The 26798-nt window shown below is 37.6% G+C and overlaps 4 protein-coding genes across 6 annotated transcripts; 1 reads left to right on the top strand and 3 right to left on the bottom strand.

Moving 5' to 3' along the window:
• Positions 1-3288: 3288 nt before the first annotated feature.
• On the bottom strand, positions 3289-5704 carry LOC147520509 (protein SHI RELATED SEQUENCE 1-like). Its single transcript, XM_086592046.1, is given in 3 exon segments — positions 3289-3655; positions 3658-3858; positions 4192-5704. Coding segments are annotated over 3 exon segments (969 nt in total). The 5' UTR covers positions 4820-5704; the 3' UTR covers positions 3289-3515.
• A 6403-nt stretch (positions 5705-12107) lies between these two features.
• Positions 12108-16617, top strand: LOC147520508 (putative methyltransferase PMT24). Its single transcript, XM_086592043.1, is given in 9 exon segments — positions 12108-13630; positions 13710-13859; positions 14354-14624; positions 14707-14817; positions 14900-15074; positions 15169-15441; positions 15532-15726; positions 16167-16213; positions 16216-16617. Coding segments are annotated over 9 exon segments (2733 nt in total). The 5' UTR covers positions 12108-12286; the 3' UTR covers positions 16383-16617.
• Positions 16607-18270, bottom strand: LOC147520507 (monothiol glutaredoxin-S6-like). 2 transcript variants are annotated; one of them, XM_086592045.1, is made up of 5 exons: positions 17869-18086; positions 17725-17798; positions 17536-17634; positions 17350-17439; positions 16607-16942 (listed from the first exon to the last, which is right to left on the bottom strand). In XM_086592045.1, the coding sequence occupies exons 1-4, from the start codon at positions 18042-18044 to the stop codon at positions 17384-17386; spliced, it is 405 nt and encodes a 134-aa protein (XP_086448171.1). In that variant the 5' UTR covers positions 18045-18086; the 3' UTR covers positions 16607-16942; positions 17350-17383. The 2 variants fall into 2 exon arrangements, with proteins under 2 accessions (XP_086448171.1, XP_086448170.1); XM_086592044.1 differs by lacking the exon at positions 16607-16942 and having other exon boundaries at positions 17215-17439; positions 17869-18270.
• A 748-nt stretch (positions 18271-19018) lies between these two features.
• Positions 19019-24853, bottom strand: LOC147520506 (coatomer subunit alpha-1-like). 2 transcript variants are annotated; one of them, XR_015212653.1, is made up of 5 exons: positions 24490-24671; positions 24155-24393; positions 22625-23119; positions 19389-22426; positions 19019-19234 (listed from the first exon to the last, which is right to left on the bottom strand). XR_015212653.1 is itself a non-coding variant. In XM_086592042.1 (4 exons), exons 2-4 carry the CDS (start codon positions 24360-24362, stop codon positions 19476-19478), a joined length of 3654 nt encoding a protein of 1217 aa, XP_086448168.1. In that variant the 5' UTR covers positions 24363-24393; positions 24490-24853; the 3' UTR covers positions 19019-19475. The 2 variants fall into 2 exon arrangements, 1 of the variants encoding a protein (XP_086448168.1); XM_086592042.1 differs by having other exon boundaries at positions 19019-22426; positions 24490-24853.
• Positions 24854-26798: the final 1945 nt, after the last annotated feature.

The raw sequence follows: 26798 nt of genomic DNA, 5'->3' as shown, positions 1-26798 counted from the left end.
GAGTTTATCAATTGCCAAATGCCAATCCTCCTCCATAGAGGGGTCCTGACGTTTGGAATCCGGAACTTCATATATCATACAAGACACTGGACTTCATTCATAGAGGAGGGCACGGGGGAGGAGGGTTCGCTCTCAATCACGTAAAAACCAGCAACCTTTCATATTTTTAGTACGGGTACAGGGTCATGTGGTGTGTATTTCAACTGAAGGAGCGCGGCTTACAAAATCTGGCATCTCCTCTTTTGGAGAAAACTGAGTACAAAATTGGCATGAATCATCGATTACCAACTCTAGCATGGAAAACTGTATGTATTCACCAAAATGCTTCAAATGCTGTGCTGATAAATCAGTTATTATAACTCTCGATTAGTATATTATCTTGATATTATCTGTAACTAACACCATCAGTTGAAGGCCAAAGAAGATTACATACAGCATTGTATTTCTTGGAAAGTGAATTTCAACTAATTATTACGTAATAACATTCACAAAAATTTGAGTCAAACTGCCTGAATACGTAATCTTGTCTCTCTTCCAGTGGAGATAAATAGAAATTATGAACACTGCTCCATAAATTCCTTTGCACTAACAGTCTGACAAGGAAAGCTTAATTACATTGTACAACAGGCCAAAACAAAAGGGCAGCTAGAAGGAACTTTTCACTCAAATCTTCAACTTGCTTAAGAAAACAAACACAAAAGTGAAAATAGATTATCTTTGTATTCATCAAAAGGAAATAGATTACCTAGCGGTTACTGTTCCATTGAATATTTACTGTGTAGCAAAACGAGCAAAAGGAGCAACACCTCTCCTTATAATTTTAGTTTCCTGATAACTCTAGCTTAAATATGATGTTTTCACTTGATATGCATTTATCTAGAACTCAATACCAGTAGGACATTCATGTAGTTTTCTTGAATTGAAATCCAAAGAATGTATTGAAAATACGAAGGGCTGAGAAGGCATCATCTCCCCATATATGTTCTTCCCCTATATGTATGGTGCAGGCTAATATAATCTTGCAAACTGCACCATGCATACAGAAGGAGATAAATGCTAACATATGAAAGCACGACCCTTACTAAAAAAAAGAAAATAAGGGAGCAAAACATATTAAAGGTCCGGCCAGTAAAGAAAAGACCTTAAAAACAGAGAATTCACCTAAACTGCATCCAATTCAAAATTCCAATCACATAAAATGATTCTAATGCTTTCGTTCATTATATTTATATATAGACTTCGATCTGCTTTCTATTTCAACTTTAGATTAACAGACATTCATGTCCTTACAATGAAGAATCTGCTATGAGTTCTACATGACAATGCCATTAGTTTTAAATCTTAAAACAGTGTGTTAAGAGTTCCTAAGGAATTACATACATAAAAATTCTAAAGAATAATATTGTCACCATTCAATATTCTCTGATGCTTCTCAATCCCTTTTAGAGAAGTATTTTCATTTGTCAGGGATTGTGTAATATTCTGATCAACTACAATAAGTAAGACAGTACTAGTTAAGACAATAAGCACAATTTTTTTTCCATAAAACATCCATGTGCTTATCTTCATAGACCTATCTGCTTAACTATTACTGCATCTTTAGTTAGCTTTCAGGGCCTCCAAGGCATTGCTGGATGTAATTAGTGTTATAACTTTTCAGCTTACTTTGGGGTTGCATCAGATGGTTCCATTCATACACCTTTTCTCTTTTTTCCAATTGCTTCTTTTCTTCTCCAAGACACCCTCTTTGTAACATTGTACTACAAAATCAAGGCTATGGGAATAAGCCTATCTTAGCACGTACATTATGGGAGATACACGTACACATTGTCCTTGTCAACATATTATTGACGCAATTTAGAGAATAAATCAGTTTTATTTCCCTTACCAAAAAAGAAAGCTGTGAGATTATATATATTTTTTTCGATAATTCTGTGAGATTATATTAGTTTCATCAGTTTTTTTTCTTTACATGGTATGTTTATCCTAGCCCCCTCGGCGGCCCCTCATCTATACAAGGGAACCATAGCAAAGTTACTTTTCTATCTTTTCTTCTTTCTTTAAGGAAGGAAGGATTAGATTCTGTAGTTCTGTCATTGTGCAAAGGGATCTCTAACTTTGATGAAGGTGAATAATCTTAGGTACAAGAGCTTAAAGTTGAGAATTATGTAGTGATCTATGATTAGAGCCTCATTACATTGTAAGAACTATAAGATGCCCACCATATCACTATTTATTCCAATTATATACCATAAAATATCAATTAATAGAGAATAGCTTTTCACTTTACACACTGATTACCCCTCTTTACCCCTTGATTCTTTTCTAAACTTAAATACGCTTAGCTGTTACATTAGTCTTTATGTGTTTAATTATCAACTATGCAAGAAAACTAACAGGCTTGCTTCCCAACAAAAAGCTGTTATAATCCCAAAATACTCCTTTGAAAAGACCAAGAGAAGGCAATGTGCATGTTTACTATATAAAGATATCTGAATGATGAAATGAATGCATGATAATAACATATACACCAAAGTAAGCATAATACCATGCAAAAGGGTTAGTTTTCATTTACCAATGAGGGGAGAACATGTTGTGCTCAGTTACTTGGGGAAACCTTTTAACTCTTTCTGTTTCTACCACATGCTATATGATCACTTCTTCTGCTCAAGAGCCTTACAATTTTCTATATCAATGTCTTCATACATAACTTGTATTTCTATCTATACTCAGGGATGCAAATATAGTTAAAAAGCATCATTTCTTCTTTTATATCACTGAAATGCATTGATATTTTGACATACTTATATAAAAATAGTCGAAATAATAAAAAATAGAAAATAGAAAAGAGGGACCATAGAATCTGCAAAATTAATTGAAATGAAAGAGAGAGAGTTTAATTGGGTGTGATCTTGTGGGGTACTTTGAAAGCTCTTGCATGTTTGCAGGGATGGACCAATAGTGTAAAAACAAAGATATAAACTTGTTTGTCCAAGCAAACAAGAAATCAATTTAGTCCCCATTTAAAACCGGCAAACAAACGGGTAAACTGGGGAAAAAGGACTTGCCCAACCAGAAAGCAAACGCAATCCAACCAAGTAGAGAAAAACGATAAATTATACAAACAACTCATTACACATAGATTATAGGTCTTTCTAGATAGAATAATAGTCATCACTCCACACCACATAAAAAAACTAAAAACAAACAATAACATGAAAGACAGCAAGCCAAAAGAACATAGCAGAAGAAGAAAAAAGAGATTATAATTTATAACTAAAACATATCTGAATCGAAATTCGAACATTCTATTGCTCATGACTCATGATCTCTTTCTTCTAGTTTCATTCATTAATTGGGTGATATTACAGTAATAACCATAGCAACTACAACAACAACAATAACAATGCAGATACAGATACATAGATAGCTAGATAAATGATAGAGAAATGGTTGGTTGGTTAGAACCTACAAGGAATAGAGGAGAGTGATTAAGAAGAAAAATGATACTTCTTTTAGGATCTTGGGTGTGGGAAGAATTGCGTACCAGCCATAAAAGCAGTAAGGGGAGTTGGGTATAAAGAAGAAGGATCCAGCAATGAAGCAGCACCTGCATTAGTAGTAGCTGTGGCGGTTGTCGTCGCAGCACCGGTGCAATGAGGTTCCGCTGAGCACCTCCCGACGAGCTTTCGCCTTCGGGACCTTGATCATAAAGTAAACCCTTGAAAACATGTCCTCCAATATTCACAGCTGCCTGATATGCAAACTCATCATCTGTATCATTCATACCGCTCACTCGAACGCATCGGAAAACCGCTTGTGAATTCACTTCAGCTGGAAAATTTTCAACCTCTAACCCTAAACAAAGTTTCGAACGACAAAAGAAAGCTTAAGTAGAACTAAAACCCAAAATTAAGCATAAACTAATACTAATATTTTTTCTTTAAAATTGTCAGATTACTAACAGTAGAAAAGATAAACGAATCAAAGCAGTTGGTGAACATGATGAACACACACGCAAAGGATAAAGCTATGGTAGCTTAGCTAGGCAGCACTGTAGCAGTACTATTTCACTACTTGCACTCTCTCTTTCTCTCTTTATTTTTGAAGAATTTTCGGTGAATGAGTGGATGGGTTTTGAGTTTTGAGGAGTAAGGAGTGAGGAGTGATAAAAATCTAAGAAAACTGTACCTGAAGTAGTGTTAGGTAAACGAGTACAAGCAAGAGAAGAAGAAGTAGGATTCTCTCTCAGCCTTTTAGGATTCTGATCAGCACCACGAAGTAGATGCTGTTGTTGCTGTTGCTGTTGAACAGCTGCAAGTTGTTGTTGTCTTTCTCGTCTTCTAGCAGCAGGAACCCAAGTACTCTTAATATGAGTAGGGCACTGAAACCCTCGACTTTTACAGCAAGTTCTACACCTCATATGAATACAGTCTTTCTTCGCTTGATTTCCACAATCTTGACAACTTTTCCCACTTGCACTCCCTCCACCCGCACTTCCTTGTGATCTCATCATCATGCTCACATGTGCTCCTCTTGATGACGATTCATCTGAAATGTTAGTGCTTCTACTTGGACCAGCAGCTGCGTCGAAGGCAGAAGTGTAGATATCCTGGTGGTGATGATGATGTTGGTGATGATGAAGTTGTTGTTGTCTTTGGAGATGTTGTTGCCATAGCTCAAAACCTTTGTTGGTATTAAATGCGATCTCTTCGTTTCTATACAAGAAGAAGCTTTCTGGTGGGATTTCGTTAGATGATGGGTTATTTCCAGTACCACTTCCACCACCCCCACCTGTTCCTAGTGAAAACCCAGCCATTCACTCCAATTTTCCCACAATTGGGAACTATAATCCATATCAAGTAGGGGTAGCGTTGAATTGTAGTTTTTTTATGTTGTGGGGAGTTGTGAAGGAAGAGAGAGTGTAGGCGTGTAGCAGCTTTTGTGCAGGGACACGTTTGGTTTTGGGGGACAGAGAGGGTGGTGGGGATTGCTTCTTCTTTCAATTCAATTCTTTTTTCTGCATTAAAGAGACGGAATTACAACTCTGCAAACGCCGCCATGGCAACAGCAATAACAACACTCCTGCTTTCTGCAACCAATTTATTTAAGATAACAACCCAAGAACACTAGTGGCTAGTTTACAAGTTTCAAGTTACTAGAACACCAACAACACCAACACCTTTCTCTCTCTTTCCTTTGTGTCTCTCTAGCTAATAAACTGTAGTCAAGGCCACTGATTCTGCAGTGCAGTTAGTTCTGTAATTCTCTCTCTTCACTGAATACTACTGATCATGTTCTCCATCATCTTTACCTTGGGATTCATCTCAAAATCATCTCAACCATACATGTTGATCAAACGAGTCACTTACTGTCCACGTGTCAGGACACCAGCTTTTGGTTATTCGTCCTTTCACCGGAAAACCCGCTACTTTTCTTGGGTGTATTTTTGTTGTCTTTCGGGTACAGGGTCGTCCCTTGTTCCACACCGTCGATGCTTCTTTTGCCTATCACTAAATTTATCTAAGGGATGCTATTTTTGTTTTTTTCTAAAGCCAACATTAAAGACTTGAAAGCAATATAATTCCTTTTTAGGGAGCTCTTCTTTAATAAAGAAAAGAGGACTGGTTATTTATTGATCAAGCGCGGTTTCTCTCTAGACTCTAGACTCTAGAGGTGATATTAACATTAAAAGAAAACTCAATGTGGAGTGTTGTTAATTTAGCGATTAGTTTTGCAAATCTGGATGGTGAATGGATGCTTAAAGGGTCACCTTCAATAATGATTTCAGTGTTGTAATTTGTCCAAAGTAAATTTATCCATGATCCATGAAAACAAAAGATACCAAAAAATTATAGGGGGTACGGAAGGAACACTAGGATAGACTTAAAGGCTTTGTTGCACATGCAACCCTTTAGTAGAAAAGTTAAATTGGTGAGTGGTGATATTCCATAGTATCTCCAAGGGGACACAACAAACAAAAATGAAACTTCAAACTTCCAAGGAAACTGCTCCAAGAAATGTAGAATAACTCGTCCCTCGTCCACATAAACTTCGTGTTTTATGCCAACGTTGGTAAAATAATTTTTCGCTTAAAAGGGATGAGTAGCTGTCGGTCTATTGAAACGGGAAACGACTTCAAAGTTGTACTCATCTAGTTACAAATTTACAATTGCTTTGTGATTAATTTGATCTCTAATTCTCTATCAAGTCCATTTATATAATTACGAATAATTTGGTCAAAAAACGAAGCTCTAATCCTCCAATGACTTTAAATTTTCAATCCTGATCGAGACATATATCAAGTTGATGTTATTATGCCATCTTGTTGTATATTTGTTGTATATGTTAATGTGTACAAACTCTTGTTAGCAATTAGGAATACTACAAAAATACGATATAGAAAATAATTCAAGAATATTATTCGGTGATTCAAATAAACGGTACGGTCAAATATTTGGTAAAAAATTCACAATACGGTAATTATGCGGAATTTATTTAGTATGTGTTTTAAACGTTTTGTTACAAACACCCGTGATATTAGGTTAGTAAATATTAATAATAGTTGTCATTCTCTACAATATAACAAATATATCCAAACTGTTTAGGTAAGAAAATATTGAAACCAATTGAACAATTCATATAGGTAATTAGGTACATTCATTTATTTGTTTTTGGATTGAAATTATAGTTTAAATTTCAAAATACAGACAGCATGACATGACAATTTAAATATCGTCCAAAAAATATAAAAACAAAATTTTTGAATTAATTTATTTCTAGATGTAAAAGTAATAGACTTAAAGTAAGAGTGATGACATAAAGTACATAAAAAATAACAAAAACACAATTTTTTTTTTTAAACAACTGATGGAAAAATTCATCGAAAATCGTATTATACTTTTTAAGGCAAAGAATCACAATTATTCCAAATATTTTAAACATTCAAAAGTATTAAACGTATGATCCTTCAAAAATTTAATTTACGAATAATTCAGCAAATCACTAACAAGACTACGAACTGTAAAGAAATTTCTTCAGCATCTGGCCAATTACTAATGACTAGAACAAACACACAATAAAAAATGAAATATACCAAACTAAATTACTTAAGCTATGAACCAGAACCTGCAGTTACATATTATGTTTTCTTCTCCGGATAAAATCATCTATTGTGCATTTATGTTCAAAAACCAATACTATGGATTGCAACTATGAAAATCTGTACTCAAGTACTAATCAATGTGTTCGTTTGTCCGGCACTTTTATGGATGCTGGTAATGTATTTAGTGTGGAACTACCCTGGTACGCAAATATTTAGCCAAAAACGAATGAAGATTTCGAATTTGGTGATAGTAATTAAAAGTCGGCTGCGTCTGAAATGCCGCCGTATGTGAATTCTGGTAATGCTGCTTGTAAACCGTGCCATCCTTCCATCCATTCTGAATTTCTGAATTTCTGAATCTAGTAGTAGCAATTCAAAACCATAATAATTAACAAATAATTTAGATAACAAAATCCAATAAAACTCAATCATTTTACTTTGATTATTTTAACTTAGGGTTAGGGGCCCTAGGCAAAACAGTCCTCTACCGTATCACAGGAATATATTGCTGACGTCACAAGCGGTACCCATCCGAAGCGCTTCCGTGATTGGTGGATTTTCAATCTTAACATTTGAGAGCACCCATATCCATGAATATTCGACGTTGTTTTGGTTGGGGTGTGTTGATTGATCGTATAAACGACGTAATACGTGTAAGAGAGCAGGTTTTAGTGTTACGTATATGTGTGGTGAGAAAGAAAATATTAAAGAAATAATGTAAGAGAGAGAGAGAAAGAGAGAGAGTAAAAAGGTTTGATTTGCTAGGTGAATGATGGGGAGTGCGACTCCCAATAATTATGTCGCTGTCTGTCATTCTCGAGCCCTGTGTTTGCTCCCGGGGGGTTGACTCTCTTTTTGCAAGAAACCTCCAAACAGACAATGTTTCTTTTCTCCCCCCTCCCCTTCTCCCGTATGGTTTTATCTCAGTTTATCTTGTATTTCATATCCCATCATCCTGTTAAACTGGGAACACTAATTACTCATTTAATTCAGTATTTAAATAATCACACCTAGTCACCTACCACATTTTACTTGAACTATTATGATTGGCATTCGGAATTTCTCTAATGCAACGAGATTATAGCACCCTCGCATCTCATAACTAGTATTTTTTTCTCAGTACCGAGTGGGCACAAAACACTCCAACACAATCCGTATTGTGCGATTGTAGAAGTCGGAAGGTGGGCAAATTTTCCAATATATGCGGTGGGATCACGGGACAATGCACACAGTCGGTGCAGTGTGCTAACTGCTACGATACGCTGTTACACACGACACTAATTTAATTTGGCAATTCGACCTATAGTCAACAGTTTACACTTAAATTATGGACAAAGCTATAGCTTCAAAATGCTCGATCCAGTATGGGTCTAAACTCTAAAGTCTAATTGAGCTCAAGCCAAGAAAAGCAAAGTTACTAGTGAGATGGGGTCATCGAATTTTGCACCAGCAAGACAGCAATACATCTCAATCTGGAAGTCTTGAACACAACTCCATAGGGACCAATACGACTAGAGAGCTAACCGTAAGATTAGGGCACTCAATCCATAAATCCCAACACTAACTAACTTTTTGTCGTTGCAACGTGAGTGAGAGATTGGGCAGTAGAGTGACCTTGATTTTATAGCAGCTTAGTAAGGAACTGACAAGCTAGTAGCAGGAATTAGAAATTTCATAATCCTTTTCCACCACTCTGTTAATTGTTAATTTTATGGAAATCATTCATATATATGTAACCTGGTGAAAGTTGCATTCAAATTAGGTTTTTCCCAATAGTCCAAACATATCGCTGAAGGTGATCATACATATAATATATATTCACATAAAACTAGGTCGTAATGTTATATATTTAAAAATGTCATAAGTTGCAACTAATCACAAAAACATGTAGACCCTTGATCTTCAAATTCAGTAATTATTCAGTTTTTTTTGGCTAGCAGTGATGAGATATGGTCTCAGTCACATTTTGGCACATTTACACGTGATGATCATGATTAGTAAAATTTCTCGCTAATCTGTCTTATAGATCAAAGCGACAATTCCACAAACATCCTCATATCTATTAATGTTGAATTTCCAAAGAGAGAATGTGTGTGGGTCCTGAGGTCCTTAAGCAGTTAAGCCTCAAGGATTCAAGGAACTTCAATAATGTAGCTTTTGCTATTTGTACTGAGGTTCTTCACCTATTATTCGCTTTTATTCTGGAATTGCCTTTTTCTATTCCTCCAAATTTAATTATACGTCAGTTTGAGGAATTCAGTAGTTGAAAATGATAATCCGGAATAGATGGGTTTGTCTTTGTCATTGAATTACATAGAAGTTCTCGCATGCATTATTTGTCTTTCGCTTTTGAAAACTACTTGAGATTTATTGAAAGTGGACTCTGAAATCGAAGATTTCTAAATATTTTCGGTGCATTCGCAATTCACGGTAAAAAATGACTTGAACAGAATCAACACTTTTAGAGTACTAGTTTTTTGTGGATTTTACGTGCGTGGAGAAACCACATAAATGCTAGCTCTCTGCTTATGCTCCATGGGCTTTCCTCCGATCAAAATTTTAGAGCTTCTCCTGAAAGCCTCGACTAAAAGAGAAAATTATAGCAGCACATGAGCTCATCAGTCATGACCGGTGCACCCTGAGCTAATTAACTATCCAATGCCCTTCTAGTTAGCTTAAAAGCGGCAACCTTGAAGTCAATTTAATTTTCTTATTCCTTCTTAATTGGGACCAAATATTACCAACACCATTACTATTTCATCTGCAAAGCATGTTCAATTTTAGAGCTTTTGGATATGTCTAACCTAGGAGACTTCCTATGTTAAAATGAAAATCAGTGCAACATTCTGATCATGACCGTTAAATTAGATTTAGTGGTGGGTCTATATTCCATGCAGTGGGAGTTTTATGCCTTGATGTGAATTGAACAACACCAACAACAAGAAGTATGAAGTTCATATAGGATCTATTTCTACTTTCTAGATCATAGGTTTTATCTTTGAGTTTATTATTCGTGCATTGTTGGTTACCTGTCACACTGTCTTAGAAAGGTCACACCCCACCTGCTTATATATCCTCTTTTCAGTGCCTATAGAACAAGCAATAAGAAGCTTAGGGGTCCCCTTTACTCACTTTAGGTCATGCATCTCTCAACCCTTCCTAGTCGTAATCATAATACAGGCAATGGGACCTAAGAGACCTCAAATACTCAACCTCAAACAGCCCAACATGGCCTTATACATCATATGAAGATTATGAATGCATACCTTTTACAATTGCTTACAAGGACTCAGTACTTTTTCCCATCTTGTGATTGATACAAAGATCATGATAACATTCACCATGTTAAGGGCAAGTAGTGCCATGAATCGCGACAGGCGTTACTTTCCTACGCACATATTTGTGCTTAATAATAGCAAGAAATTAAGAGCTATTTAACTAATTTGTAAAATTGTGTCCTACATTTCTCTACTTTAGGGATAAAAGAAAGATTTTACATTTTACAGTTAGATATACTGCAAAACCAGTACATAAGGTTTAATTTTTAACAAAATGTCTAACGAATGTTGCGTGAGTGCGTGAATGCTCTGCTGGATGTGTAGTGGTGTTGTAGAAGAGTGCTCAGTGTTCAGTTGTTCACGTATCCAAGTAGCAGCCATAGTTGCAAAAAAGCCACTTGAGAGTTCAATAAAGAACAGTTAAGACTTAGTTAGGCCTTAGGGGAAAAAAATCAAAATAAAGAGATGAACAGTAAAATGGGCTTGGAACTACGAGTGCCATGGGCTTCTGTCCTTGCTATGTGGGCTAATAACTACGGGCTTCTGTCCTGTGTAACTAACCAAATAAAAAGGGGGAGAGGGGGAGCAACTATCCAAAATGGGTGGGGATTTTGATTCTCTTTCCCAAATTCCCTTAGATTCAGTACAACTAATTCATTTTACGAAAAGTTCTTTGAGTTTTTGTCAGGTATATATAGTAACAATTACGGAACTAATCGTATTATTTGTTATTGTAATTCAAAATTTATTGGAGTTTTTCATGTGTGTTCATATATTCGGACCTATGACTTTCTCATCCTCACGGTATAAGGTCAAGTCTAAATGCAAAATTCTCCGCCAGCCACCTGAAGGTACATTTCATCCAAAGTTATACACTCAACATACTAACTATGTTCAAAGTATTTAGTAAGACTCGCCTTCTACATGCGCATGGTTTTTTTTATGGGCCTTGTATCAGGAAATATATGTCGAAGACGCCTAAGAATTTTTATAGCTCAACCTCGATTAAGCTGAGCAATCTTCAGCAGTAACAAGGTATTAACTCAAACGAGTGGAAATGATCTCAGCTACTAGCACAGCAAAGACAACAATCGCAGGTGCAGATAACAGATAACTAAAGTCTAAAGCAGGCAATGCCCATGTCTGGAACAGAGTGGGCCTCAGAAACCAGATATATACGTTAAACTAGTAAATTACAAACTGTCGGTATGCAGGTAACTGAGATATGGGCCTCAGAGCCAGATTTATAAATTAAATTACAAACTGTCGGCATGCAGAATTACTGAGATACAATTTGTTTGGAGTACTGGTAATTTCCAATCTCTACGAGTCCCTGCGTTTATAGATCACTCAAACAGTCAAACATATCAAAATAATTGGATTTATATTTTCATATCCAAAGCGAAAATCTAACTGGCTGTCGCGTGGATACAATCCAAAATATCAATATCAGACCCATGATATTGATATTTCTCATACTTTCGGCCCTGTTAAAACGTGTTTCAGAGGGATTTGAATTTACAGCGCCAATAAGATTATCTATTGAAGATTTGGAGGAGCTCAAATTCCGACATATATGGGGAAATCACATCCCAAACGAATCAAGCGCACATGCAGCACTTTACAACTCCAAGAAAATTACAAGTCATGGGCACATGGTCATTAAGATCAACCTTCTTTCAGACCCACTATTCCTCCATCCTTACACCTGTAGAAATGGACCTCATTCATCCATCCATTGACCAACAATCTTCTTCCCTCTTATAACCAATCTATTTTTGTCCATTTGTCCAACAGTTTCTCCCGCGATTCCGACTCTATGGGATCTTCATTAGAATAATTCATTACTATTACCAAGCTTAATTCATTTGTCTTCTTTCCTTTTTTTCTAAATCAAACAACAATGGCAATTGGAAAGAATCGATCAAGGCGTTCTTCGTCTTCATCTTCTTCGGGGTCATACAAGTCGACAATCACGACATTGGTGTTTGTCGTTCTTTGTGTAGTTGGTCTATGGGTGCTCACTTCTTCGTCCATTGTCTCTCCTCAAACCACAACTAGTACTCGAACCACCAATGGTTTTGTTTCAAATACTCCTGTAAAACCTATTCGACACCACCCTAAAAAGGACTCTCATGTTTTTGATGACACACCTGGTGATCTCCCAAATGAGGCCATCAAAGATGACAGCACTACTACTTCAACTACTACTTCCGAGGATTCAAACAGATCCGATGTGTTGAAACAGCCAGTTGAAGAAGTTGACAAGTCGAATTTGCTGGAGAGAAGCAAAGATCCAGAGACCACTGCGACAGCTGAACAAGAAAATGAACAACATGAACATGAAAATGGTGAAGGAAATAGACATGAGCAAGAACAAGAAGAACATGACAGTCAGGTCACTGAGGAAAGCAATCTAACAAACACGGAAACTGAGGAAACAGACCAACATCAATCTCATAAGAAGAATCCACATGAAACTGAGACCCAAAACACAGAAGATCATTCGGACCAAGCTCAACATGAAACAGAAGTTGAAAGCAGTGAAAACCCACAACAGAATCAACAAGGTGAGCAACAAAACCACGAAGACACAGAAGTTGATAGCCACAAACAAGAAATCCAACAGGAAACACAAACACAAATCCAAGAAAATGCAGAACAAATCCAACAAGATAAGCAAGTCGAAAGCAGTGAAAATCCACCAGAGACAGAGGTTGAAAGCATCAGTAAACAAGACACAGAAATTGATAGCCAGGAACACCTACAACAATCTCATCAAGACAACATCAACAACCCGACCGAACAACAAGAAGCTGGAGATGGGCAGTCTTATCAACCGACGCAGGATATTAGCAATCAAGAATCCCAACAAGAGGCGAAGCTAAACGAGTCTAACTCGGCCAAATATGCACTGGATGGAGCAGCACAATCTGGAATACCAAAAGAGTCAAACGAGTTGAAAGCAGCCTGGTCCACTCAGGCTCACCAATCTGAGAATCAGAAGGAAAGGAAGACTGACCAAGGGAGCATGAATGAGTACACAAATACATGGGTGTTATGTAACGTTACCGCAGGAGCAGACTACATTCCTTGTTTGGACAATGAGGAGGCCCTCAAACGGATTCACAACACTGGTCACTACGAACACCGGGAAAGACATTGTCCTGATGAGGGTCCATCCTGTCTGGTCCCAGTTCCTGATGGGTACAAGAGATCTATCGAATGGCCTACCAGTAGAGATAAGGTATTAATAAGATGGTAACCGCTCATCACCTTCGATTTGAATTGATCATTATGACTAATTTATGAAGTGTTTTCCATAGATATGGTACCACAACATTCCTCACACCAAGCTGGCAGAGGTTAAGGGTCATCAGAATTGGGTTAAAGTGACGGGTGAGTTCCTTACCTTTCCAGGTGGTGGAACCCAGTTCATACATGGTGCTCTGCACTACATCGATTTCCTTCAGAAGGTAATTCTCAGTCCCTTTTCAACCCAATACGCTCACATAATAATCAATATCCAAATAGGGTATGTGTGAAGATGAAGCTTTTACCATGACATTGATGTAAACTTAACAACGTGTGCCATCACCATTTTTTTTATCGCAACTCTACATCCCGACCACATTATTCTGTTGCTTCGCTAACTATCATGCCCCAAAAAAACCATATCCAAACGCATACTTATCATGTATCCAAAATACTGCTACAACTAGAGATGCTACAAGGCTTTATTCCTTGTAAAAGTGTAGTTGACAAGTTATCCACAACTTAGAATTACAAATAGAGATGCTCTTCTTATTAAATTTGAAAATGAATCCAGAGGACCTAAAGCTAATTTCTTTGAGCAACCTAAAGACCTATAAATCCAAAACGACTCTCTTAAACCTAGACTATGACTAACTAAAGCCATATAAGCTGCACCTTAATTCTGGCTGAGAAACATGTTTGACATTGGCTGCAGGCACTACCTAAAATTGCATGGGGAAAGCACACTCGAGTAGTATTGGACGTTGGCTGTGGCGTAGCCAGCTTTGGTGGTTTTCTGTTTGATAGAGATGTTCTTGCATTGTCCTTTGCACCAAAAGATGAACACGAGGCCCAAGTTCAGTTTGCTCTTGAACGAGGAATTCCTGCAATATCTGCTGTGATGGGTACACAGCGCTTGCCATTTCCTGGCTCAGTCTTTGATTTGGTGCATTGTGCACGGTGTAGAGTACCTTGGCATAAAGAAGGTTCCGTCTCCCAACTTCCTCCTGTCTTCTGCTCTAACATTCTGCTTGCTTATGTTGTTAAGAAACTGGAGCTTACATACAGGTGGTACTCTTCTTTTGGAGCTAAACCGTGTACTACGACCCGGAGGATATTTTGTCTGGTCAGCAACTCCAGTGTACCAGAAGCTGCCAGAAGATGTCGAGATATGGAAAGGTATTCTCTCAGGTTTCAGCATCCTTTTTTCTCATATGATTCTTTGAAAGAACTGTGAGAACTAAAATGCTTGTCAACTCAGCAATGTCCTCACTTACTGCATCCCTATGTTGGGAACTGGTAACAATCCAGAAGGATAAATTGAATTCTGTTGGTGCTGCAATATACCGCAAACCCACTTCAAATGAGTGCTACAACCAGAGAAAGCATAAGAGACCTCCCATGTGTAAAAGCGATGACGATCCAAACGCAGCCTGGTAAGTTTGATTAGTTCTAGTTATCCTATCGTCTGTGACTAACCTTCGTTTCTAGTCATCAAGCTATTAACTCATCTGGGCACTATACTACTAGGTATGTACCTCTACAATCATGCATGCATAATGTCCCAGTTGACATGGCGGAGAGGGGTTCACAATGGCCTGAAATGTGGCCTACTAGAGTGCATCAACCTCCATACTGGTTGAGCAACACTCAGAAAGGGATTTATGGGAAGCCAGCTCCTGAAGATTTCATAGCAGATTATGAGCACTGGAGACAAGTGGTGACCAAGACATACATGAGCGGACTGCAGATCAGTTGGTCGAATGTCAGAAATGTGATGGACATGAGAGCCGTTTATGGGGGGTAAAATGCTTCATATATTTTGTCTTGGTCAAATGGCACACAACATATTAGCAAATATCAAAGATATAACTGAACGAAAGTTGTTTACAGGTTCGCTGCAGCTCTAAAGGACCTCAAGGTCTGGGTCATGAACGTAGTGAGTGTCAATGGTCCAGACACACTTCCTATCATCTACGAACGTGGACTTTTTGGAATCTATCACGACTGGTGTGAATCTTTCAGCACTTACCCCAGAACCTATGACCTCCTGCACGCCGATCACCTGTTCTCCAGTTTGACGAAAAGGTTGGCACATTATATATATATATATCAGGTTGGCTACGCCGACATACAAAAATGACATACGCAAACCAAAAAGCAGACTTGCACATTGCACTAAGGGTTGATTTTTGGTAGGTAGGGCCTCCTTACCATGGATAGTATCTCCATAAAAAATCAACTTAATTGGATGTGTCTATTCTTGTCAAACGAGGGTTACAATTCTGGACCACCAGATAAATTTTGAACTTGAACTCAATTTTTGGTAGGGTTAGACATGTTCCAAAGGAGCCGATTTTTTTTCTTGTGGAGATCACATCCCCAGAAAATCAGCATTTAGTTCATTGTATAGGTAGGTAGGATTGCGTATGTCATTTCTGTATATATATATCCTATCCGATATTTATTTGTTTGTTTTTTTTTTTCGATTTGGGTTATTAATGTGTATTCTGGTTTGGACTATGCAGGTGCAACTTGTTGCCTGTGATTGTAGAAGTAGATCGAATTGTTAGACCAGGGGAAAATTTATAGTCCGTGATGAGCCAAGCTTGATAGGTGAAATTGAGAAATTGTTGAAATCTCTGCACTGGGAGATCCATTTAACATATTCTAAAAACGAAGAAGGAATCCTTAGTGCACAGAAAACCGATTGGCGGCCAGAGTCTTCTCTATCTTCTTCCTAATGAAATTCTTTTGTAACTTATATAAGTTAGAGGTTTTGAAATCCTTACAAAAGAGAGCTTTCAGATTTTTTACAAATCCTTTTGCAAGATCTTCCGCAATACAAATCAATTTTCCGGAGGAAGGCAATTAGGTAATCCATTTTTGCAGATTGCATGTATTGTATAAACAGACTCGTCTTCTCTTTCTTCAAGAAGGCAAACACATTAATGTAAATTTACAAGTCTTTGTGATTTCGAACCTTCTGCTTACTTTCAACTCAGAAACCCATGCACAGAATACCTCACAGGACCAAATTCTTACATAGTAAAGAATCAATTAATTCACCAATCAATTGTATAACGCTGCAAGATCAAACCCTGAAGAAAAAGGGAAAAAGAAGGCATAATTGATGTTTCACTTTACTCAGCTTTTCTCCTCTAGTAACTTCAGTCTTCAGCTATCCTAAACTATACAGGGTCTCAACTGGAACTCTTTGGGAAGATTTGGTTTTGTTTGAAGCCGCCATGAATAGATTGAAATCATCAAATACTGATTCAGTTTTCTTTCCCAGAGAAAGGATCTACACAGCAAAGGAGCAGAGACTCAAGGGATTCCTAAAAAAACAGTTAGATTTAGGCATTTAGCATATCAGCCAACAGTAGGACTGGTAGCTAAAGAACGGGATAGAGATCCAGTGCGAGGTAGTTTCGGTTCGACTTACTATCAGAACCTAGTAGGGAACATGTACTGAACTCTAAAGACAACTACTCGAGTTAGATATCTATAAAGTCAAAAATTAGATATTGCATATGTAATGTAACTAAACATAAAAAATTGAATTTACAAAGGATATGAAATAAAACCAGGAGATATATAATCGAAAATGACAAAAACAAATTCAGAACAAGATGTTACAGCAAGATCTTTCAAGATATTATCACAACAGCTATTGTTTCTCAATAAAAAAATTCAACAGTAAAAGCTAACCATCTTTCTTTCTTTCCCCTTGATTCAACGACCTCTACGCTCTACCAAGAAGATTCTGCAACTGTCCGTTAAGTAGTGCAATTTTTGTATCTGAAAAGTGCAAAGAGAACAACAGAGATTAGTAAAGGGCCAAACAAGCTAGGAGCAAATAAAAACATGATCGAAATGTATGAGAAAAGTAGTTACCATCAGAGCCACCAATATGCTTTCCGTTAACAAAAACTTGTGGTACCGTCATTTGGCCCACTAGATCTAGAAGAACATTCTGAATATGTGATCCATCCTCTGCTTACCAGTACCAAAAGAACAACAAAGGTTAACAACACTAAACTTGTACTTAAATATGCATGTTGTATAACAATGTCGAATTAATACCTCGAAGATCAAGCTCCACAACAAATGGGTTCTCATTTAGTTCACTAAATATGCGCTTGGCACGCATTGAATATCTGGCATCAAATAAATTTAATTAATTAAATTTTACTAAAAGCCATAAAAAAAAAAAAAGGGAAAACTTACGGGCAGTAGGATTTGGAGAAGATGGCGATCTTGTTGGAGTATACAACGTTCTGAACGTAAGCTGAAGCAGAATTGACCGCTAGGGTTGGATTTGGACCAATTGATGTCATTATAAGACACGAAATCCAGAGCACGAGGAGAAGAAAGGGTTTATTTGATGTAATCTTTTTCTTCATCTTAGATTTCTAGAGAGAGAAAAATTGAAGTCGTTGTAGAATAATAGTAATCTCCGACAGTAAATGGGAGGGAGAATTTAAGAGGCAAATACCGGGAAATCCGGTTGCTGGTAACTGATATCTCGATATATGTTTATCAATCTTCCGGACTTTTTCTGTTTCTTATTATCAATTTTTGTGTTTTGTGTCTCGATATATCAACGATATTTTAACCATTCTGTATGATCTGAATCAACGTGAAAACAAACTTCTCAATGCCAAGGCCTCGATATGTATTTGAACATCTGAATCAATGTTTTGAAAACCGAATTGGTGATTGAACCGATTTTTTGTTAAAATGGTTCAACCAGGTTCAACTATGGTTCGACTCAGTCGGACCGATTGATGTTTATTTAGTAATTTTTTTAATAATTACGATAATAAAATGAATAAATACATGTTTTAATTCAATATTAATTGGTATTATATATCAAAACAAATTTCTTATATAAAAAACACATAGTAGAATGTTGATTTGGAGTTTGGACTATCTGGTTTAAGTGCTAGGTTCAACTCTCCACATTATCAATTTAAAAAAAAAAAAAAAAAAAAAAATTAATAAAGGTAATCCGGTTTAGTTCAACCACGGTTTAAATTTAAACCGATAGTTATACCTGAACCGAACTGAAAATTTACAGGTTCCGGTCGGACCCCAGTTCAACCACCGGTCCAGTCCGGTTTTCTAAACACTGATCTGAATTACCAGTATATATGGTTGACATTCGGAGTGATACTTTAAAATCAATGCAAGGTTTGGAAAACACGGGTTGCTTGCATTTGGGAAAACATCAGATGCCGGGATATTTTCAGAAAAGCAAACATGCACCTTAAACCCGACCTTCATCAACAGTTGTCTGCCTGTAAACCCCTACGCAGATTTACAATAATATATTCTTCGGTGCATAATTTACCAAGCAAGAACAACAGAAGCCAGCTGATAAAACACCCCTCAATATAAGATATTCATATGTTTACAGCTAAACATCTTAAATAAACAAGAAAAACTTGATAAAAAGCTAAAAAAGGAAGTGAATAAGTATCTGTTCCAATCTTCATCCGACTGATGAAATCTATCTGCATCTGCATATAAGTCCATCCAAGTCCCTTCCCAATTTCAATACAGGTTTCAGAAGCACTTTCGCATTCTTGCCCTATCAACAACTCACAAAACAGCCTACTCAAAATTCTCAAATTTGTTTATTACATTGAGATCACAACCATACCAGGAGAGAGGGAGAGAGAGAGAGATCCCAAAAGAAAGGGATATGACAAACAATTTACTGAAGCATACTTGTTTAATAGTACCTGCCTTAGCCTTCAGAGACCAGACAGATGCTCCCATCAACATTAGGATCTTAGCATAAGGCACTCGACTCAGTTTCAACAGGAAGATTATCTTTTCTGCGAAGGTGAACAAAGCAAACCAGAAGCATCAGCCCCAACCACTGCAAGATCACAAATTGTACAGAGTTTCCCCTCCTGTGCAGGCACAAACCGAGAACTACAGTATGGGCAAGCAACGTCCTTCTGTCCACGGTATATCGGCACAAAAGTTGCCCCACAGATCACAAATGGATTTCTGAAATCGTAGTTTAACTGCTTTTCATCTACCAGGTTTCTTTCTGAAGCCTGCAGGACTTGCCTAGCAGTTTTTGCTTGATTCTCAGGTGGGCTGGTTTCCAAGACCCTTCTGGCAAAGTTTGCTGCAGTGTTGAAGTTCCTTGCCTTGTAGCAAACACTCATAGCATTTAAAAGGGCAAGACGCAAATGAGGTTTTTGAAGGTTGCAGTGTGTAAAGTAAGCAGCCAGTTCCTGTTGGCGTACCACATCGTCTCCTGTTTCCCTTCTCTTAATCTCCAATTGCAGACCCAATACATATTCCTTTGCTAATACAATCAACCCGTGGACATCATCGACCTCACTCCTAGACTCCACAACAATCAGAGGTATAGTCTGAAGAATATTGAGGAAAATACGAAGAGCCTCACTGAATTTTCCACTTGTGGTGGCCTTGTATCCTGCCTTGAGCTTTTCATCTAATTCAGAGAACTTGAACACAAGCGCTGGTGGGCCCCGCACATTAGGACTGGATGATTCACTCCACCCTCTCTCAAGCGCCAGGGGAATTACAGGAGTTGAAGAAAAAGCACGCAAGTAGGAATGGCTTCCATTGTGTAGATCAAGGAACATGGGTTTCAAAGGAGCAAAGTTCTTTATTCCCAGTTGTCGAGTTAGCAACCGCATCGCAGTATCAAAGTTGCCAGCAGCTACATGTTCACCAGCAAGAGATGATTTCTGGGTCCAGATCTGGCTTACAGGCATGCCAGGAGTTGGTGTAACAAATACGGAAGTACGGGCATTGACAGAAGCCTTGGGAGTATCCAGTTCAGGCGGGAGCTCTAGATCCTCAAGATCCCATCCTCCCTCCTCATTTCCTTCATTCACTTCTCCATCCTCGACTATTTCAACATCACCATTCTGCAAGCCATCCACATCGGTAATATTCAAATCCTCACCCCAATCAGCATCTGCAGCACCTTCTTCTTCAACTTCCTCCTGCAGTCCCCTACCCACACTATCAAGACCACCCTCAAATATGCCTCTCATGACCCTTAACAAAGGCCAATCTCCACCACACTGAATGGGAGTGGGGGGCAAAAGAAGGGATGGCACTTTTCCTGCAGGCAGAGAAGGAGTTTTTTCTCCCAATTTGGATGCAAGCCGTTCAGCAACATCCTGGATCCCATGAACAGAAGCTGTTACATAAGCCAGGGGCAACTGGCCAGCATTTTCCAAGATCTTGACACGCTCTTGGATATCGCCCAGGTACAGGGCATTGTGGAACTGCCCCATTAAATCATTTTGAACCTCAGCAATTTTCAGCATTTTGGAAAGCTTATCCATGTTCCCATTTATGAGATACAGAAAGGATAGCCTCTCAAAGTTTTTAGTTTTCTGATACGCATATTCTACAATACCAGCATTACCCTGACGAAGAGCTTCAACACCCAACCTGTACCAATAATCTTTCTCATTAATCTCATTTGCTGCAGCAACAGCAATCTGGATGTTACCACTCTCAAGGGCCAAGTTAAACCGCGTCTTCTCATCCTTGACAAAATGGAGAGCAACTTCTGGAAAACCTTTCTGCTGCAGATAAGCAATCATGGCCTGCCCACAAAGCTGTGAACTCCTGATCATGTTCATCACCTGATCGTACTGCTTTTTTAAAAGTGAAAGCTTAAAGATATACTCGGTTGCATCAATGGCTATGACGCGGTTCTTTCCATCTCTATCCAAGCAATATATTGTATTCCCGACAACCTTTGTGATGTAAATAGGAACATCAAGGGTCCTAATGATTCCATTGTCTCCATTTGGAAGGCAATATTTAATGTGATTCAGTGTTGTATATATGAAGACACCATTATCATCCCAGGCACCACTCTTCACACGAATTGTCTCGTGAAGGGTGCAACGGTGCACAAGTTTCTTGCTGGCAATGATGATAGCGTGTTTACTGAGTAATGCAACACTCTCCATGTCATTTGACCAAACCACATACTTGACAAAAGGAGTCTGAAGATCACCAAGAACAAGTCTCTGCTGGAGATCAAATATCACCACTCTATCTTCAGATCTACAAAGTAAATTACCAGTTCCCGCATAGAATATTGCATCAGCAGCAATTGGAAGGACATTCTTCTTCACAATTTCATTCTTAAGGTTCTTGACCAACACTTGGTTGTTGCTCTTATCAAGCACTGCAAACCTATTCCGAGAAACAAAAATGGCAGAACCCCCAACTCCTCTTTTTGCTTCTAGCATGCTATCCCCCCTACCAACGCTATCTTTTGGTACAATATAAAGTTCATGAGACCCACCATCGACATCCGAACAAACCAAGATGGCATTTTCTGTAGGGCTGTAAGACAGAGTTCTAGGACCTTGGTTTAAGCTTGTGGAACCAGGCCGTCGAATTGGGATCACTTGAGTTTCCTTCTGAGTTGAGAACTCATACAAACGCAGAAAGCGATCCTTTACATAGTACATGGAATCACCACTCACGGAGAAAGCAGGGCGTTCTCTCTCTAACTTGAAGACAATCATACCACTGTCATGACCAGCAGCCAACAGGTTCATCTCTGGATGTGATGCCAAAATCCAGAAACGATCGTGCTCCCTACGGAATGTCTGAATACCAGTCCGCTTTGTTACATCCCATACTCGAATGCTTTTGTCCTCGGAGTTGGAGACAATAATGTCCTGCCTGGAATGAAACATCACACACGACACATTGTTCATGTGTCCTCTTAATGTGTCAACTTCCCAAGCTTTTGTATCTGAAAAATAGTGTTAGTTGGGTTAACCTCCAAGTCATACCCCATAGGATGAACAAAAAAATAAATAATTTGTTAACTGTAAGAATACTAAGAATGATTATTATTATAATCACAATTATTGCAATCATCATTAGTATTACTAGTTTCCTACTACTATTATTACTATGATTTTAAAAATCACAGGTTGCAAAGCAATACCATTCATGCGCCAGAGTTTTAATTGACGGTCATCTGCTCCAGATACAATCAATGGCAGGGTGGGATGAAAAGAAGCCCAGTTAACTCCCCGATCATGACCTTCCAAAACATACTTGACAATAGCATCAACTCCACCAAACAAATCTGTGTTCATCTGGCTCAACCTTAAAATGTCATCTGCTGGGGACACTGATTTCTTCCTCAAGGCGCCAATGTCCCAAACCCGAACCGTCTGATCCAAGGAAGCTGAAACAACAAGGTCTTCTTTGGGATGGAAAACAGCACACATAACATAATGGTTGTGGCCAGTCAGCACAGAGATACAAGTACGTGACTGCCAGTTCCATATTCTAATAGTCTGATCATCACTTGCACTAACAATCCAAGGGTATTCATGATGAAATTGAACCGTGCGGATATAGTCAAGGTGTCCGAGAAGTGTGAATAGACAGCGATGCATCTTGTAATTCCAAACTTTAATTTTGTAATCATCTCCTGCAAAACGAGTTGTTTCACCAAAATGAGTATTATTACCACCAATGAATCACTGCAGACTATCACAATAAACTCCATAGAATCTATTGGCTGCAAACCTGTTTCAAATAACCCTATAAGGCTATAACACAATTTCTGTTTAAACCAATTCTGCTAGCATTCCCTAGAATAACTCAATCCAAATACTGTCGTAACCTTCATATTACGAAAAACAATCCAAATCAGACCAGAGGTTAGGGTTTAGTTCCAATTTTCTTTTTGAAAAGGTTAAAAACAAAAAGGGGGCTTTTTACGAAAAACAAAAAAAAAAAAAAAAAATGATATGAGTATATGTCAGGTTGTATTTTGGTTGAAGAGCCTCCAGATGATTAGATGAGGCAATTTCTTTCTTTCACCCAGGGTTGTTTCCAGAATTGAATGAACAGAGGTCACAGAGTCATGTAAGTTTTTTGTTTTTTTTTAATCTATCCTTGTATGAGTGGATCTATAATCGATAACTTTTGATTAGAATCAAATCACACATATTAAGCAACCTTTCATTTTTTTTAACAGAGAAAAACAAAGTAGTACAGCAATACAGTCATCCATATATTAAATTAGATGATCAAACAGTTTCACATATCACAAAATTTCGATTTTCTTCAAATCACGACAGCTAATAAAACAATACTACTTGTCAGCAATATTGACACTAATATTGTAATTTAGTTTTTGAAAAAATAAAAGGTGCCAGTAACTGAAAAAACGATATTCCACCGCCTTTGTACTGTGCATAACAAATACAAACTCTAGAAGATTTATCTGAGAAAATTTAGAACAATATTGATCACAATCTCATTTGGAAGATTTAGAACAATAGTTAAAAAAGACAAATATAGATTCAAACAAGTTCACTACATAACACTATCGTACGACAAATAAAATAAAATAAAATGTTCAAACAGTTGCACAGATCAATCCGTGATATAAATATTGACATCATTTATAGATTCAACCAAATTAGTCCAATTAAAATTGCTTAAAATGAAATCGAACCTCCAGAAACAAATAACGGCTGAGATTTATGAAAATGAACGCCTCGAACAGGCCCATCGTGCTCATCGAATCGGTCAATAAGAGTACCCATACGGTAATCCCATAACTGAATAACACCACTATGAAGACTAGCAAGGATCCAAGGTCTCTTACTATGAAAACTCAATCCCTTTACCCGATTACTCTTTGTCTCAAATTTCGTCAACATCGTGTTTTCCAATCAATCCAAATTCAAAACCCTAAAAAATTAAAAACAATGTCATATAATATATCAGACTCAAATGATAAATTTTCGATCTAAGATCTAAGAAAGGAAACAGTGTGATGATGGTTACCTTTTAGATCGGGAATAGAATAAGAGGTAACAAGTTTGGTTGATGTACAAGATGTAACTGGGCCTTTAAGTTCCCTGGCAGATCTGGCCTCGAAAGAGAGTGTGTGAGCCAGTTGGGACTTGACGCAAAACGTTTTTTTTTTTTTTTTTTTTTTCTCACTCCGTGAAAATGTTAACCGTGTGAGGCAAATGAAAATTATTGTACTTGTTATATACTACTGCTAGTCTACTATGGGGTTAACATGATGTGCAATCTATGGGATTTTAATGGTGCGGATCTGTTTTGATTTGTTGTCAATTTGTATTTTAGAATCAAGGAGCTTGACTTTTTTTTTTTTTTTTTTCCTTTTCAGTTTTTCACTAATAAACGAAGTAGATCTGGTCCTTCTAGGGTAAGTCCATGTCAAAATAAGCCACTAATTTGGACTAGATTAATGTTGCTTGAAGCCCATTTGTTAAAGTGGGTTTCAAATGGGATTCATGGATCTACTAAAAAATGGGCGACGAGTAAAGACTGCTAGCAAGGCCCATAAAACTCGCAACTCACAAACAAAGATCCAAAGCAGGGAAATGGGGATATGCTCATGTTGGTGTCAGAGTGTCCCAGTCCCACCTGTACACAGCTTCACACACATCTTGAGATGGGGATTGTGGTCAATGTGGTTCAAATGTGTACCAAACAAAGCTTATGAAAACATTATCACAATTCTCACGGGCATGGCAGCGATGGCCATGTGTTTTAATGTATCTTTACTTCTTAAATGATCGTCCCTAGTTTTCCTTACTAGTCGGAAGAGTAAAGATACATTTCGAGCTCGGTAAGAAACCACATTTGTATTTGTATAGTTGTTTTAATGTATGAACTAAGAACGTTACCTCGCAAATAATTCAAATATCTCTCATTTAACTCAGAAAAAGATAGTAATTAATCACTCTCTCTAACCAAGAATTGATTGAACGAGGTTTAATAATTAATAAGTGCCTTCTAAAACCCTACAATTAGCCTAATATAGACAACCAAAAACAGACACGAAACTAAAGCCCAAACAAAAGGCCGAAAACGAATGAAGAAAACAAACGCGTAACAAAACCACTAAACCTTTGACACACGATCACGAGCATCCATGAAGCCATTTGCTAGTCTGTACTGCATCATGTTTGCTCTTTACTTCAACTTGTTTTTAGATACAAAGTTCCTGTCTTAAGTATAACGATACTACTCTACGCCTAATGTTTTTTTTTTTTTAATTTATCTACAATGCGGACAGTGGGAGAGCCCTGGCATACCACAATGTTGTCTTTAATACAATCTGAGGAGAAGATAAAATGATAAATTACCCAAATCACTTAAACTTTATAATTGTTCATTCAGCGAGCAGGAAAAAAAAAATGAAAAAGAAAAAAAGCAAGCAGGAATGAATTTGTCACTTACTGCCTAGAGTGTTGGAGAACATTTAACTCCTTATACGGCTAAACTCCATAATGTAAACTTTTTTTGTCGAGGACTAGTATTTGTCCGTCTCAGACGGCACCAGATCTGTGGCGTCTTGGCCTAACGCAACGTATTTGCCCCCCCTACGCCATAGATACGCTCGCCTCCCCCAAAAACAGTCCAGGTCGATCTTTTTTGTGGGGGTAGGTGAGGTGAAAAATACTTTTAAATTCACTCTAAAAAAACTTGTTAACTCACTCTAGAAAAACATTTTAATGGTTATGGTTAGGGGGTGGCACAACCACGTATCACCTTATGAAGTGGAGTTTGTCAACCCACTCCACCTTTCTTTGCTATATAGATTTGTGGCCAGCTGTAATCCCAGTACGATAAAATAGTTTGGATTTGGGCTTGGACCCATCGATATAAACAAAAACAAAAAGTTTATAGTATTAATGGGCTTGAAATCCCTCACTCGCGTGTTTTTGACAACACAAATTTAGGCCCAAACAAATAAATTGACCAAATTTCGGTTTTAGGCCCGAATGAACAATAATTTCGGCTTTAGAACAAAAATAGGCTGATATCAGCAGCTATCATTAATAATTTTGGTTTTATAACATTTTTAGGCTTGACGTCAGCAAATTATTTTTGTTTAATACCAATTATAATTTTCTTCTCCATCTAGCAAAAAACACTCAAACTATAAACTTGTAAAATACTTTTAAGATCTAGTTGTTTCTATATTTGAGCTAGCTGATTTGTGTGTTGTGAACTTGTGATTAGTGATTTAAGATATGAGAAAACATTTGTCTTCTTCTCTATCTAGCAAAAACAAAAACTCTAACTAAAAACTTGTAAATTTTTTTGAGATCTAA

The sequence above is a fragment of the Coptis chinensis genome, chromosome 2 (assembly GCF_015680905.1).
Source record: "Coptis chinensis isolate HL-2020 chromosome 2, ASM1568090v1, whole genome shotgun sequence".
In the NCBI taxonomy this organism is placed as follows: Eukaryota; Viridiplantae; Streptophyta; class Magnoliopsida; order Ranunculales; family Ranunculaceae; genus Coptis; species Coptis chinensis.
This window is presented reverse-complemented; position numbering and strand designations above follow the sequence as displayed.